The sequence below is a fragment of the Amblyraja radiata genome, chromosome 8, assembly GCF_010909765.2.
Source record: "Amblyraja radiata isolate CabotCenter1 chromosome 8, sAmbRad1.1.pri, whole genome shotgun sequence".
Lineage (NCBI taxonomy): Eukaryota > Metazoa > Chordata > Chondrichthyes > Rajiformes > Rajidae > Amblyraja > Amblyraja radiata.
This window is the reverse complement of record NC_045963.1, coordinates 25,676,506-25,692,076: the sequence shown is the minus strand read 5'-3', so window position 1 is coordinate 25,692,076 and position 15,571 is coordinate 25,676,506. Positions and strand designations below refer to the sequence as shown.

The 15,571-nt window shown below is 44.2% G+C and overlaps 1 protein-coding gene across 3 annotated transcripts in view; it reads left to right on the top strand.

Moving 5' to 3' along the window:
* The window catches only part of prkd3 (protein kinase D3), a 281,534-nt gene that overhangs the window by 250,968 nt on the left and 14,995 nt on the right, over nucleotides 1-15,571 (top strand). For all 3 annotated transcript variants that reach the window (XM_033025439.1, XM_033025437.1, XM_033025438.1), the window contains exons 13-15: nucleotides 4,426-4,478; nucleotides 5,722-5,794; nucleotides 14,489-14,595. In XM_033025439.1, the coding sequence (XP_032881330.1) occupies nucleotides 4,426-4,478; nucleotides 5,722-5,794; nucleotides 14,489-14,595 (233 nt within the window). The remainder of the gene's footprint in view (nucleotides 1-4,425; nucleotides 4,479-5,721; nucleotides 5,795-14,488; nucleotides 14,596-15,571) is intronic.

Here is a 15,571-nt window from a genome sequence, read left to right as displayed (position 1 = left end):
TCATTGAATGTAGCTGCCATTTCTCCATCCATTACTATCCCCAGTCACAAAAATGACTGCCTTATTAACAACCATTTGGTATTTACAGAATCTTTACCATCCTGAACAGCTAACAAGCTAAATAGTTTTTTTAAAGACCCCAAGTACTGGAGTAACACAGCAACTCAGGCAGCATCTCTGAAGAACGTGGATAGGTGATGTTTTGAGTCGGGACCCTTCTTCACCTATCCATGTCCTCCAAAGATGCTGCCTGACCTGCTGAATTACTCCAGCACTTTGTGTTTCTGTATGTAAACCAGCGTCTGCAGTTCCTTGTAGACCTAAATAATTTACTTGCTTGAACTCCATTTTGTACTCCTCCTATAAATGCTTCCATTCTGCTTGTCTGTGGATCAATGCCAAAAACTCCTTTTTCATCCCAGAGTCTTGAAGTTTATCATCTTGTAATTTCTTCTAACCTCTCTAATCATTTGTAAATGGGAACTTTGCTTCAATTCCTAACAGGTTTGAACATTGCTTTCGATGCAACTTAACCACACTAACCAATCCATGCTGAATGGAGCTTTACTCACTGAGGCCAAACGTACTTATTCTGACCAGATGTGTTGGCTTCTAAATTCTCCTCTGCTTTTAAGCCCTTCTGTATTCTTGTCGTACCTTCTTGATTTTATGTCCTCCCATGTGCATGCACTGAATTTTTCTTGAAAATTATAGGCAAAACTATCATTGATTGTCCATCAAATTAAATAGCATGCTAAACCATTTTACAAAGCAGCTAACAGTCAAACACATACATGCCCTCTAGTATTCAATATTTATATTCTGGAGAAAAAGGTTCTGACTGTCTACCCTATCTATGCCTCTCATTTTTATATACTTCTATCAGCTCTCCCTTCAACATCCAGTGTTGCGGAGAAAACAATCCAAGTTTGTCCAACCTCTCCCTGTAGTCAATACCACATAATCCTGGCATAATTCTGGTAAATATCCCCCCCAGCCTCTCCAAAACCTCCACATCCTTCCTGTAATGGGGCAACCAAAACTGCAGGCTAATGTGGCCTAAACAAAGTCCTATAAAGCCACATTATAACTTCCTGACTCTAGTACTCAATGCCCTGACCTATAAATGCCTTCATTGCCACTCTGTCTACATGTGTTGCTGCTTTGTTAAGTTGAATTGAGTTTGAGATGAGTTTAGTTTCGCCAGTCAGCAGGAAGACAATACATGATTACAATCGAGCCATCCACAGTGTGTAGATATATGATAAAGGGAATAACGTGAATCACATTTAGTGCGAGGTAAAGTCCAGTAAAGCCCGATCATAGATAGTCCGAGGGTCTCCAAGGAGGTAGATAGTAGCTCAGGACTGTTCTCTAGTTGCTGATAGGATGGTTCAATTGTATTATAAATGCTGGGAAAAGACTGTCCCTGAATCTGGAGGTGTGCATTTTCACACTTCTGTACTTTATGCCTGATGGGAGAGGAGAGAAGAGGGACTTGTGGACTTGTTACATATATATATATGCAGATGAAATACAGCGTAGCAAAGTGTGGAGTCATGCATTTTGGTAGTAGGAATAAAGGCGTAGACTATTTTCTAAATCGGGATAGATTTCTGAAATCGGAGGTGCAAAGGGACTTGGGAGCGCTGGTGCAGGATTCCCAAAAAGTTAATTTGTAAGTTTAATCGGTAGTAAGGAAGGCGAATGCAAAGCTAACATTTATTTCCAGAAGGCTACAGTGCAGAAACAGGGATGTAATGCTGAGGCTTTATAAAGAAGTGGTCAGACCGTATTTGGAATATTGTGTGCAGTTTAGGGCCACGTATCTGAGGAAGTATCTGTTGGCATTGGAGAGGGTCCAGAGGAGGATTACAAGAATGATTTCAGGGATGATAAGGTTAATATATGATGAGCTTTTGATGGCACAGGGCCTGTACTCGTTGGAGTTTAGAAGGATGAGGGGGAACTTTATTGAAACTTACCGAATAGTGAAAGTCCTGGACAGAGAGCTGAGAGAGAGAATGTGGAGAGGATGTTTCCACTAGTAGGAGAGTCTAGGACCTGAGGCCATAGCCTCAGAATAAAAGAATGTACCTTTAGAACGCAGATGAGAAGGAATTTATTTAGTCTGAGAGTGGGTGAAGCTGTGGAATTCATTGCCACAGACAGGTGGTCATCAATGGATATTTTTAAGGCGGAAATTGACGGATTGTTGATTGTAAGAGTGTCAGGGGGTGAAGGCAGGAGAATGGTGTTGAGAGGGAAGGATAGATGATTGAATGGTGGAGTAGACTTGATGGGCCGAATAGCCTTATTCTGCTCCTAGAACTTATGTTATAACCTTGTGGGTAATAATAGGCTACCTTCCCTGAAGGACAGTAGTGAACTAGATATGTTTTTATAGACTAGCTTTCCTTGTTGACTATTACAGATATCAGCCATTTATTTCACTATTTGAATCTGACTTCCCCAGCCATCTTGGGCCCTTCCAGATCCTTGTAGTCCTGGTCTAATGGCAGTAGACAAACCTCTTTATACTTTTGCTGATTAATCGGTTATCCCTTAAAATTTGTTGTTACCCCAGCATCTTCTCTCAAACAGTCAGAACCTATTTCCCAATATGGAAAAAATCAAATATGGATTATGTGCAAACAGATAAGAGTTGGTCTTGGTTACATGTTCAGCACAGACATGTTATTCCACTCATTGATTGTGGCTCAACAGCACCCTGTTCATAAGTTAGAGGAGCAGAATTAGGCCATTCTGCCCATTAAGCCTACTCCGGCATTCAAACATGGCTGATCTTTCCCTCTCAACCCCATTCTCCTGTCTTCTTCCAGTAACCACTGACACTAATTAAGAATCTGCCAATTTCTGAAAATTTCCCTTTTTCCTCTTGCCCTCACATTTTAGGAACTAATTTTACTCTTTTAAATTAATTTGCATCTCCAAGCTGCTCTCCTTCCTCTCCAGTTTTGCTGATTTGTCCTTTATTGTTTCGTGGTGAGGACAGGTTTTGTTTCCCGTCTCTCTCGCTGTCCTTGTGAACGGGACTATAAGACTCTGCCTTGATTCATTGCCATCATCGTGGTGATGGTGCTCCAAGCATGCCCTGTGCCTTCTGGGATTCTCACCCCACAACAACAAAAGAATGGTTCAGGGTTGCAAGCTTAAAGTCATCTGCATTCTGAAAGGCTTGGATGTTTCACTCCATTAAAGATGCTTTGTTAATATGTTAGTACATTGGGTATCACTTTCTAATGACAGAAACTTGAGGAGATATCACCTATCATCTCCCAAGGAGTAATTTGACCGGGGGAGGGGGGGGAATAATTCATTTGCCAGGAGTAAAGTTATAGGTTCCACTTTTTGGCAAATTACAAGTTGTAATTTTGAAATCATTGTTTCAATGGCAGCCAGGAAATACTCAATTGTTAATAAAAGCAGCAAATGCTGGAAACACTCAGCACATCTAGAAAAAGGGTGGAGAGTTAAATATTTCAGGTTTTGGAGTTTTTGCCAGAACCAAGGGTCGTGGATGTGAAAAATTAATTATTTTGTTTTAGAGTCTTACTTTTGTTTTAGAGTTACAGCATGGAAACAGGCACTTTGGCGCACCAAGTCCACGCTGACCGCCGATCACCCATTCACACTAGTTATGTTATCACTTTCACATCCACTTCTTTACATTCAAGTGAGGCATTCTAGAGAAGACAATTGACCTACAAAGCCGCACGTCTTCGGGATGTAGGAGGAAACCGGAGCATCTGAATGTTACCCACGCAGTCACAGGGAGAACGTGCAAATTCCACACAGACAGCACCTGAGCTCAGGATCGAATCCGGGTCTCTGGCACTGTGAGGCAGCAACTCTACCAGCTATGCTACTGTGCCGCCGTTAACTATTTCTCATTCAACTGAACCTGCCTGATAGTCAAACGGTCATGTAGTCATACGGCACAGACACAGGCCCTTCGGCCCAACTCGTCCATGCCGAACAAGTTGCCCCATCTACACTAGTCTCATTTGGCCCAAATCCCTCTTAGCCTTTCATATCCAGGCACCTGTCCAAATGTTTTTTAAATGCTGATATAGTACCAAATCTGCTGAGTATTAACAGCATTTCCCCTTAGATCACAAACATCGAAAGTTTTTAATTTCAAGCTGAATTGCTACATTTCAGAGGAAGTTAGATTAATGCGATCAAAAGGAGTCAAACTCGCTGATGGAGTTAGATTGTTGGGTGTGAGGAGGCTGTGTGAAATATAATACAAAAAACAGCATAACCAATTGTGATGGGTGGCCTATATGTGTGTGCATCAAAATGTATTTTGAATAATACAGATGATATTTCTGCTGTTGAATTATAACCTCAATTCCAACACTCCATTAATTATGTCCCTCCTTTTCATTCATTCCACAGATGACCTGTCTCTCAGCATCTCTGTATCTAACTGTCAAGTCCAGGAGAATGTGGTAAGTTGACCTTTATTCTTCCTTAAGTGCGCCAGTAAATTATAATAAATAAAACTTTAGACTTTTAGACTTCATAGGTTCTTAAGTTTTAGGAGCGGAATTAGGCCATTCTGCCCATCAAGTCTACTCTGCCATTCAATCATGGCTGATCTATCTTTTCCTCTCAACCCCATTCTCCTGCCTTCTCCCCATAAACCCTGACACCCTTACTAATCATCCATATCCATTGACTTGGCCTCCACAGCAATCTGTGGCAATGAATTCCGCAGATTCACCACCCCCTGACTAAAGAACTTTATAAGTGATAGGAGCATAATTCCTCCACATCTCCTTTCTAAAGGGATTTCAGGATCCCGTAGTCAGGATCAAACCTGAGTCTCTGGCGCAGTAAGGCAGCTAATCTACCGCTGTGCCACCGTGCCACCCTAAATGTTTAGTCTGAGCATTCCTGCCCATCACATTGACTGCCGGCAGAAACCCATAATTAGCACGTTAACAAGCACATAGACAATAGACAATAGGTACAGGAATAGACCATTCGGCCCTACGAGCCAGCACCGCCATTCAATGTGATCATGGCTGATCATCCCCAATCAGTACCCCGTTCCTGCCTTCTCCCCATATCCCCTGACTCCGGTATTTTTAAGAGCCCTATCTAGCTCTCTCTTGAAAGCATCCAGAGAACCTTCCTCCACCGCCCTCTGAGGCAGAGAATTCCACAGACTCGCCACTCTCTGTGAGGAAAAAGTGTTTCCTCGTCTCCATTCTAAATGGCTTACTCCTTATTCTTAAACTCCCCCAATATCGGGAACATGTTTCCTGCCTCTAGCGTGTCCAAGCCCTTAACAATCTTATATGTTTCAATGAGATGCCCTCTCATCCTTCTAAACTCCAGAGTGTACAAGCCCAGCTGCTCCATTCTCTCAGCATATGACAGTCCCGCCATCCCGGGAATTAACCTTGTAAACCTACGCTGCACTCCCTCAATAGCAAGAATGTCCTTCTTCAAATTAGGGGACCAAAACTGAACACAATACTCCAGGTGTGGTCTCACTAGGGCTCTGTACAACTGCAGGACCTCTTTGCTCCTATATTCGATTCCTCTTGTTATAATTGGCTTTCTTCACTGCTGCTGTACCTGCATGCTTACTTTCATAACCACATGTGGTTAAGGGCACAGTACAGAACAAACAGATGATCTACACTACATCTGTCATTAACCTTGTCCAATTTTGTATTGCAGGACATCAGTTCGGTGTACCAAATCTTTGCTGACGAGGTTCTGGGTTCAGGACAGTTTGGAATAGTTTACGGGGGTAAGTCAATACTGTTTATGTTTAAAGATGAGGCATGTAAAAAGTCCCGTCGGTCCTCCGAGTTCATGGCGACCATCGATCACCCGTTCACACTCGTTATCCCACTTTCTCAGAACAATTTACAGAGGGCAATTAACCTGTAAACGAGCACGACTTTGGGATGTGAGAGGAAACCGGAGGAAATCCACTCTCACAGGGAGAACATGCAAACTCCACACAGGCAGCACTCAAGAACATGATAGAACCCAAATTATCTGGCACTGTTGAGGGCCTGTCCCACTTACGTGTACTTGGCTCTCAAATTACGCGACCTTGTGGTCGCTTGAGGCGTACGGGCACCATATGGCCGCGCGGGGCCGGTCCCACTTAGAAGCGCGGAGGAGTATGGAGTTGTGCGGGGCCGGTCCCGACATCGCGCGGGGCTCCGAAATTCTTGCAGTGAACAAAATCTTTGCGCGCCAACGGCCTGTCACGGAACTGACGGCCAAAGTGGGACAGGCCCAAGAACCTGGCGCGACGCAACGTCTCACCTTCAACAGCAGCAGAAGCAGGCAAACGATCGCCGAACTCGGCCTGGGACTCACGGCCGTTGCGGTCCGGATCCGACCCCACTCCTACTCCAAGAAAATTGAAGATAGACACAAAATGCAGGAGTAACTCAGCGGGACCGGCAGCATCTCTGGAGAGAAGCAATGGGTGATGTTTCGGGTCAAGACCGTTCTTTTCAGACTGAAGAAGAGTCTCGACACGAAACGTCACCCATTCCTTCTCTCCAGAGATGCTGCCGGTCTCGCTGAGTTACTCCAGCTTTGTATTCATCTTCAAATGACGTCACACGCTCCAGATGGCTGTGCGTACGCATGTAACCTTCGCTCGACCGTCTCGGTTCAACGCGACCACGAGGTTGCGTAATTTGTGTGCCAAGGACACGTAAGTGGGACAGCCCCTTTAGGTAGCAGCTCTACTAGCTGCGCATTGTGCTACAGTGATTGATATATTGCGGTCATTTACCAAGCAGTGTTTTTACTCGGAACCACCCCAGCTACATTAATTTAATATACCTCCGTACCCAATGAACATAACTATAGAAGCATAGCTTTAAGCAAAACTTTAAATCCTCAGAACTTCCAGTTGTTATTTCCCTGTTTGAGCATTGATCAACAAAACAGAAAGTCATACATTATTTGTCTCTTTACTGAAAGTTAATTATACGTGGCTCATCAGAAATGAACAAGTTGACTGCATCTGAAGAGAACAGAATTATCACCTTGCATTATTTGGGATGTCTGCAAATTTGTACAAGATGTCGGTGAGGCTACACTTAGAGTATACTGTGTTCAGTTTTGGTCACTCTGCTATAGGAAGGACGTCAGTAAGTTGGAAAGAGTGCAGAGAACATTTACAATTATGCCGCCAGGACTTGAGGGCCCGAAGGGTAGGCTAGGACTTTATTCCTTGGAGTGCAAGAGGCTGAGGGGTGATCTCATACAGGTGAATAAAGTCATGAGGGGAATAGATAGGGTGAATGCACAGAGTCTTTTCCGCAGGATAGAGGAAGCAAAAACAAGAGGACATATCTTCAAGGTGAGAGGGACGGGATTTAATCCAAATCTGAGGGGCAACTTTTTCACTCGGAGGGTGGTGGACATATAGAACGAGCTGTCGGAAGAGATAGTTGAAGCAGATACTATAATAAACTTAAAAGGCATGAATTGGAAAGGTTTATAGGGATAGGGGCCAAACGCGGGCAAATAGGACTAGCTTAGATGGGGCACCTTGGTCGGCATGGAGGAGTTGGGTTGAAGGTTGTGTTTTCATGCTGTATGACTATGATTATGAGATATGAAAGGCCAACTTAACTTTGATGGGTTTTAATAGCATGGCATTTAATAGCTCCAGGTCGACTGTTAAGAACTTCTCCAGAGGCTGTGATTTTTGTCGTTAATTGACTTTCAGAGAGAATGGACAGTGAACTTATTCAGAGGAACAGAAAGTCCAGATGAGAGTGAGTTAAACACATAAGAAATGCTGCCACAGAATAGTTACATTTAGTGAAGGATTTGCCTGTTCATTTTGTTTATTCAATGTACAGAAGGTAGAAGTGACATTTGGACAAATGCAATGTCATCAACTAAGTCGATTGTTTAATCTTCCTGAAAAAGTTACTTTTATAACAACTAAACAGGTTCGCTTCTTAATAAACAGACAACACACAAACTATTTGGTAGACCAGTTCAAAACTTTACTTATTATCGGCCGATGGAAGGGAGGGAGAACTCCAGTCAAGTGACCAATGTAGACACTTCACTGTCCTCAGTCCACTTCTCTGAACAACAGAATTACATTGCATTATATAGTGTTTTTTTGTCACCATAGCACATTCCACAGACATTAGTCATGGTCAGAGGTACAGGAAAATAAAGGTTTCTACAGAATGCATCACATCAAAGGCATTTTGTCACAATCCCTTAGATCAATCTAGCTTCTCCTCTCTTGTCACCTCCTCCCTCATAAACATAGGACACTTGGTTTACGACATCTTACTTTTCCAATACATCAAAGAGATCTAGCTAGCTCCTTCTCTGCTTCCTCTCTGTCACCTCGTCACTTGGGAGACAATGTTATAGTATTTATTATCTCACACACCGCAACCTGAGGCAAGCCTAATTTGAGACTAAATAAAAGCTGTAAGATAGCCCAGAAGCCAATTTAATATCTTCTTATATTTTTAACCAAAATTCGGCTTTATCATTCCTTCCAAGCAGCCCGTATTAAAAGTTCAGATTTTAGTTTTGATTTTAGTTTGGAGATACAGCGTGGAAACAGGCCCTTCGGCCCACTGAGTGTAGCGACTAACGATTACCCCATACACCAGGGACAATTTACAGAGGCTAATTAACCTTAAAACATGTGCGTCTTTGGGATGTGGGAGGAAACCAGAGCGCCCGGAGGAAACTCACGCGATCACAGGGAGAACATGCAAACTCCGTACAGACAGCATAACTCTGTACAGACAATAGTAGTCAGGATCAAACCCAGGTCTCCTGCGCTGTTAGATAGCAACCCAGAGAGTTGTGAATTTGTGGAATTATCTGCCACAGAAGGCAGTAGAGGCCAGTTCACTGGATGAATTTAAAAGAGAGTTAGATAGAGCTCCAGGGACTAGCGGAATCAAGGGATATAGGGAGAAGGCAGGCACGGGTTACTGATTGTGGATGATCAGCCATGAACACAATAAATGGCGGTGCAGGCTCGAAGGGCCAAATGGCCTCCTGCTGCACCTATTTTCTATGTTTCTACCACCGTGCCACCCTGAGTATTTAGTTTGAAATAATATGACCAGCACATAATAGTAAGATTAAACGAGAACTTACCAGTTTGAAGTTTGATCTGTATTTTATGAGGAGTTACGATGAGGGATTACGTGAAGAACCCGCTCAGCACGCATGCGCGGCATACTTCAAAGCAGCGGTGTGGAATCACAGATAGACACAGTTATTGAAGTAAACATAGTAAAGATAAGGAGACATCAGTTTATGAATTTGACCCATATTATTGAGGGTGGGAGCGGAGGGCACGTAATCCCTCATCGTAACTCCTCATAAAATACAGATCAAACTTCAAACTGGTAAGTTCTCGTTTAATCTTACTATTTTACTTCGGAGTCACGCGAGTGATTCCGTGAAGATTTCAAAGCTCTGTGATTTCAAACTGTGTAACAGTTATTACTACATCACTGCCGAAGTCTTTGAGGGAGGAAGTGTGTTATCGTAACCAACCAATGAATCTGTTTGTAGAAAAACACAATGGTATTTTTTAACAATAACAACAAAGAAATTAAATTGCTCCCCTGGGCTTAAATTAAATATTTGCAGTCTGTAAAATCTTTCCTGCAAATAAAACAGGTTTTGCCAACGGCTTATTATAAAATTTCTGAACGCTTTCCCCCCACCATCCTGCTGTAGCCAGGATGTGGTTTATAGGCACGTCCATTCTTTTAGCCGTCGACGTGGATGCTGCCCTGGTGGAATGAAATTTGTACATGTTAGTTTTTATCCCAACAGGTTTTAGCACCTGCTTGAGCCATCTCGAAATGGTTCGTCACCCGACCATAAGGTTTTTTATGACTGACCCACAAGGCTTTTCATCTCCCTCGAATATTTTGGTTGTGTCTATGTAGGATAGTAGGGTCATGGCACATAACCGTGTTTCTGGCGGGTAACCCCGGAATTCCACGACTGGATTAAGTGTTCCTGGTCTGCTCTGTTTGATCATTCTCTGGATAACGACAGAGATCTGGTCTGGAGCTGTGAGCATGGTGTCCAGTCGCAATAGGTGTAGTGACTGGACCCTCTGTGCAGATATAAGTGCCATCAACATGAGTGTTTTGAGCATAGATGGTTCCAGGTTGAGGGATCTGGCTGGTGGCCATCCCCTGAGGTATGTCAGGACCACACTGACATCCCATATATGGGTGTACCTTGGTCTAGGGGGTTAGAGTTGTAAATACCCTTCATTAGTTTGACCACCAGCTGGTGGGACCCCATGGCCTGTTGCCCTGGAGCTGGTTTTAAATAGACAGGTAGGGCAATTCTAGCTGTGTTGATGGCTCTGTAGCTGAGTCCTTCATCGTGGTGAAGGTTCGCCAGGAATTCCAGTGCGTTGGTAACTGTAGCGGTTGAGTAGGAGGTCCCTGTATCCAAGCAGTACTTCTCCCATTTTTTGATGCTGGACAAGTGCTGTTTTTTAGTGGATGTTCGGAGGGATGCTGACATGGTGTCAACGGTTTGTTATGATAATCCCAGTCCCAGAAGTGGTTTGTGCAGAATCTGCAACCCAGGAGTTTGATTTTTTCATGGCACGGGTGGCTTGTGCCCGACACTGGGTGTTAATAACTCTGGGTCACTGGGGAATACCATCGGAGTTTCAACAACCATGTCATGGAGTATTGGGAACCATGGCTGTGTAGGCCAGTCGGGTACTATCAAAATACCTGAAGCAGAGTCCATTTGTACTGTGCGTAGTCCCCGACTGATGAGGCAGAAGGGAGGAAATGCATAGAAGAAGAATTTCCCCAATCCAGCGCGAACGCATCTACCGCTGCTGCCTCAGGGTCTGGTTCCCAAGCGACATACATAGGTACCTGGTGATTTAGCCTCGATGCAAATAAATCGATATCTGGCGTGCCATATTGCTTGGTAACTTTTGTGAAAAAATTTTTGGGGGGGTTTTAACATCCATTCGATGTTGTCATTAAATTTACGTGACCTGGTGTCTGCCACTGTATTTAGCTTACCTGGCAGGTAAGTTACTGATAGCCAAATATGTCTTTGGACACACCATTGCCAAATTGTGTTGACCAACTTGTCGCATGATACCGATTTTATGCCGCCCATATGGTTAATGTAGGCCACCACCTTAGTATTATCTATTTATAACCGTACATGCAAGTGATGCATATTTATGCATATGCTTTTAAACCATAAAAGTCACCCAACATCTCTAGATAATTAATGCCCAGTGTAAGTGGTAACGATGATTCTGGGTTAGTCCATCTACTACTTGTGCTGGATATAGAGTTAGTTGCTCCCCAGCCTTGAGCACTGGCATCTGTTTGGATAACTGACGTAGGGTTAGTGATGATAATAGGCTGAAACTATGTCAAATGTTTTTTGCCCACCACTGTAGTTCTGATATTACTTCAGTGGGTAACTTCATGAAACAATCATAATGACCTGTATGTCGTTTTTGGTACAAAGGTCCAAATTATGTAGCCGGAAATGCTGCTACCATTTTCCCAATTACTCTGTTACTTGTCGAGTAGTTGGTAGTTTGTTGACCATTAAATTGTTGCATGATTGTGCCAATTCAACTATGTTGTCTCTTGGCAATGTTACAGCCACGTAGACTGAATTAATTGTGAAGCCCAATTAGTCCATGATAGTGGATGGCTTCAACTTAGATTTATCTGGATGTAAGACAACCCCAGGGCTTTGAATAACTGTTTGGTAGCTGAACAGCTAACATAGTCAATTTCATGGTCTTGCCCACCATTTAGGATATCATCAAGATATGCCATGACAATATGTTTTTGTCTTCTGAATATTGCCAGAGCTGGTTTTAGTGTCATGGTGACACTCTTGGGCTGATGTGAACCCATTGGGTAACGCTTTAAACTGCTATAGCTGCCCCATCCAGGTAAATTTCAGGTATCTGCGATGATCCTTGTGAACGGTACTAAATAGTAAACATCTTTAAGATGAATGCTTGCCATGAAGTATCCTTTGGAATTTAGTTGTTTGGCAGTAACAACCGGTTCCATTTTGAAAGGTATATACTTAACAAACATATTTAGTGAAGTTAAGTCAATGATGATGCGACATCCACCATCTTTTTTGGGTTTAGTGAATATATTTGAAACGAATTGCAAGGATTCAGGTTTTCCCATGATACCCTTTGTAATTATTCTCACCAGTTCAGCTTGTCCCTCTTGTTTCTTTAACGGAGAGGGGGAAAAATACCCTCTGGGGTGAATGTTGAGCTGGTGGCAATTTTTCTAGTATGAATTGTATTTGTATTCACTAATGCCATTGAGTATATACTGATCACTCGTGATATACTCCCATGTGTTAGTATTACTCTATATACTGGTAGGAACCAGACCCACCTACCTCGATGGTTATGGGTATTCTTCTGTTTCCTGCCGGTCCAACGAGTGTTGCACGTCGTCTGACGTGGCGGTGACTTTGGGGGGTGGCACATTTTCCATGGGGTCCGCTCTGGGCCCTGGTCTAAAGAAGACTTTCGGTGATAGAATGCGGACCCCGAGCTTTCATCAGTCCGATATGGTAGACGTTGACTGATGGACGCGATGGGGTGCTGCTGCGTAGGAATTACTGTTTTTGGTTTGCTCGTCCCGGCCCTGCCCTCATGAGCCGAAAGTTTTGTAAAACCTCTTGCATGTCCTTCATATGCTTTGTGAGGTTTTTGCAAAAGAGCAGTGGGTCTGGCTCAGTGGCTGGGGTATGCAAAACCCCGCAATGTAGGATTTTATGGCAGGTCTAATGACTTGTTTACGAAGGTTGTGGTCATCTCCGTATTTGTCCATGGAACGAGGAAAAAAACGATGTGATGGCTGACGTCAGGCTTTTAACGGCCTCCTGCACGTGGGGTTTCCACGTAGCTGTCCACCACACCTAGCGGCTCTTCCTGTTCCTGCACCCCTTGCATACTCCCGAGATCTTCAGCCATTGCCCCTGTTCTTGACCAGCCCAGTCCTGGTCACCAAAGCTATCCTCTGGAAAGGAGGAAGCAATGGACAGTGCACAAGGCACTGTGGAGGGAGTGCCTGACCTCCCTCTGCGAGAGCGCCCCTCCTGGGGTGCACCTCGCTGGAGCTCCTGCCCCAAGAGCCGCTCCATGCGGCTCAGGAGGCTGTCTCTCCCCCGCCTGGGTGGAGAGACGTCCCCGTCCGACAAGTCGGAGCCACCGGCCGGACGCCTCTCCCATGGCTTTACATCCAGCCCGCTGCTCACGCGCTAGCGGGGCTGGGCTCGGACGCGGTGTCGGGGTATAGCAGACCGCCCGGTAAGCGGTCCTACCGCCTTGTTGCTGCCCCCGCGAGATGGAACACTCCTCCGTGTAGTCGAGCGGGGGGCAGGTCTGTTCAGGCGGCTGTCTTTCCCCCCATGCGGGTGGAAAGACGTCCCGTCCGATAAGTCGGAGCCACCGGCCAGACGCCTCTTCCGTGGCGGTACTTCCAGCCCGCTGCTCAGGCGCTAGCGGGCTGGGCTCGGCACGGTGTCGGGATAGCGGAGCGCCGGGTAAGTGATCCTACCGCCTTGATGCTGCCCCCCAGATGGAACGCCCCTCCATGGAGTCGAGCGGGGGACAGGTCTGTTCTGTTGCTGCCCTCCCCCAGATGGAATGCTCCTCCGTGGAGTCGAGCAGGGGACAGGTTTGTTCTAGAGCCTTTCTTCTCTGCCTGAAAGCAGAAGGCTCCCTGTGAAAGAAAAACCCGACGTCAGCTTACCTGACGGTCCGTTCTTTCACCTCCATAGCGGGAGCGCCTGACAAAGCTGTTGCTCTGCTGGACGTAATGTCGCGCATGCGTGCTGAGCGGGTTCTTCACGGAATCACTCACGTGACTCCGAAGTAAAATCAGAATTGTAACACCTATTCCAGAATTTTTGAGACACATTAAATGGTTCCTCTAAAATATTTAAAATTGTTTCTATTGAATTTATTCATGCGCAATTATTGTGATTTATCAATAGAGAGCATGGAAATAGGCCTTTCGTCCCCAATTGTCGATGCTGTACAAGGTGCCCCCACTATTATGAATATAATTCTAAGAACTTGGATGGCAGTCTACAATTATTTCTAGGAATATAGGCAAATCTCTAGATTGGCTGTGAAACTGGATTTTTTACTTGGCTAGGGCGGTTTTCTCCAAGTAGAGAGTTCCTGCTTGTACAGAGAACCAGGAATCCTAAAACCAACAGGATACGAACTGCTGGAGTAACTCAGCGGGTCAGGCAACATCTCTGAAGAATCTGGATAGGTGACGTTTCTGATCGAGGTATCCGTATGAAAGTCGAACCCAGCCACGATTTTTAATTACATGTGGTCGATGGGGGTTAGCAATAAATATTCCCTGAATAATACGTTGTAAATCTTCTTTTGTACTCGCAGGGAAGCACAGGAAGACTGGAAGGGATATGGCAATTAAAGTGATTGATAAAATGAGGTTCCCCACAAAGCAAGAAAGCCAACTTCGTAATGAAGTCGCCATCCTTCAGGTAAGGAAGGCAACTCTTCTAACAACACACAAGATGAATCCAGCGATACCCACCAAGTGTTTGCCCTGTAAAATAAGTGCTTTCATAGATCTCTATTACGTATATTACTATCTTAGCCTGGATGGTTTAATAATTTGCTATTTAATAATTTGCTATTTTCTGACGGCCAAACAAAACCTATCCATTTCCTCCAGAGATGCTGCCAGGCCCACTGAGTTAATCAGCACTTTGTGTCTATCTTCGATATATACCAGCATTTGCTTGACTGGATTGTGACTAACAAACATGTTAGGGCAATGTTGTGTATCTCAGTCACACTTCATCTGGAAGTCGGTGCAGAAATTAGATATTAATAAATTCTGAATGTCTTAGTTTACTTGGATGTTTCAGTGTTAAAAACAATCCATTTTGATTAAAATGTCGGATGTTTGCCATTAATTACCAGGATAAATCTTGCTAAAATGAATTATTTGATAAAATATATTTCTTTGGAACTGTGATAATATAATGCTGCAAAACTGTACTCTGCACTCTGCTATTTTTCTCTTTGCTCTACCGGTTAAACTTATGTATGGCGTGATTACACTCAGCATGGTGGCGCAGCGGTAGAGTTGTTGCCTTACAGTGCAAGAGACCAAGGTTTGATCCTGACTATGAGTGCTGTCTGTGTGGTGTTTGTTTGTTCTCCCTATGACCGCATGGGTTTTCTCCAGCTGCTCTGGTTTCCACCCACATTCCAAAGAAGGGCATGTCGGTAGGTTAATTGGCCTCTGTAAATTGTCCCTAGTGTGTAGGATAGAACTAGTATACCAGAGTGATCATGGTCGGCATGGATTCAGTGGGTCGAAGGGCTTGTTCACAGCTGTATCTCCAAAACCAAAACTAAAAACAATATCTGATTTAAATGGATAGCATGCAAACAAAAACTTTTCACTGTTTCACTATACCTCAGTACACTGACAATAAACACTCACTA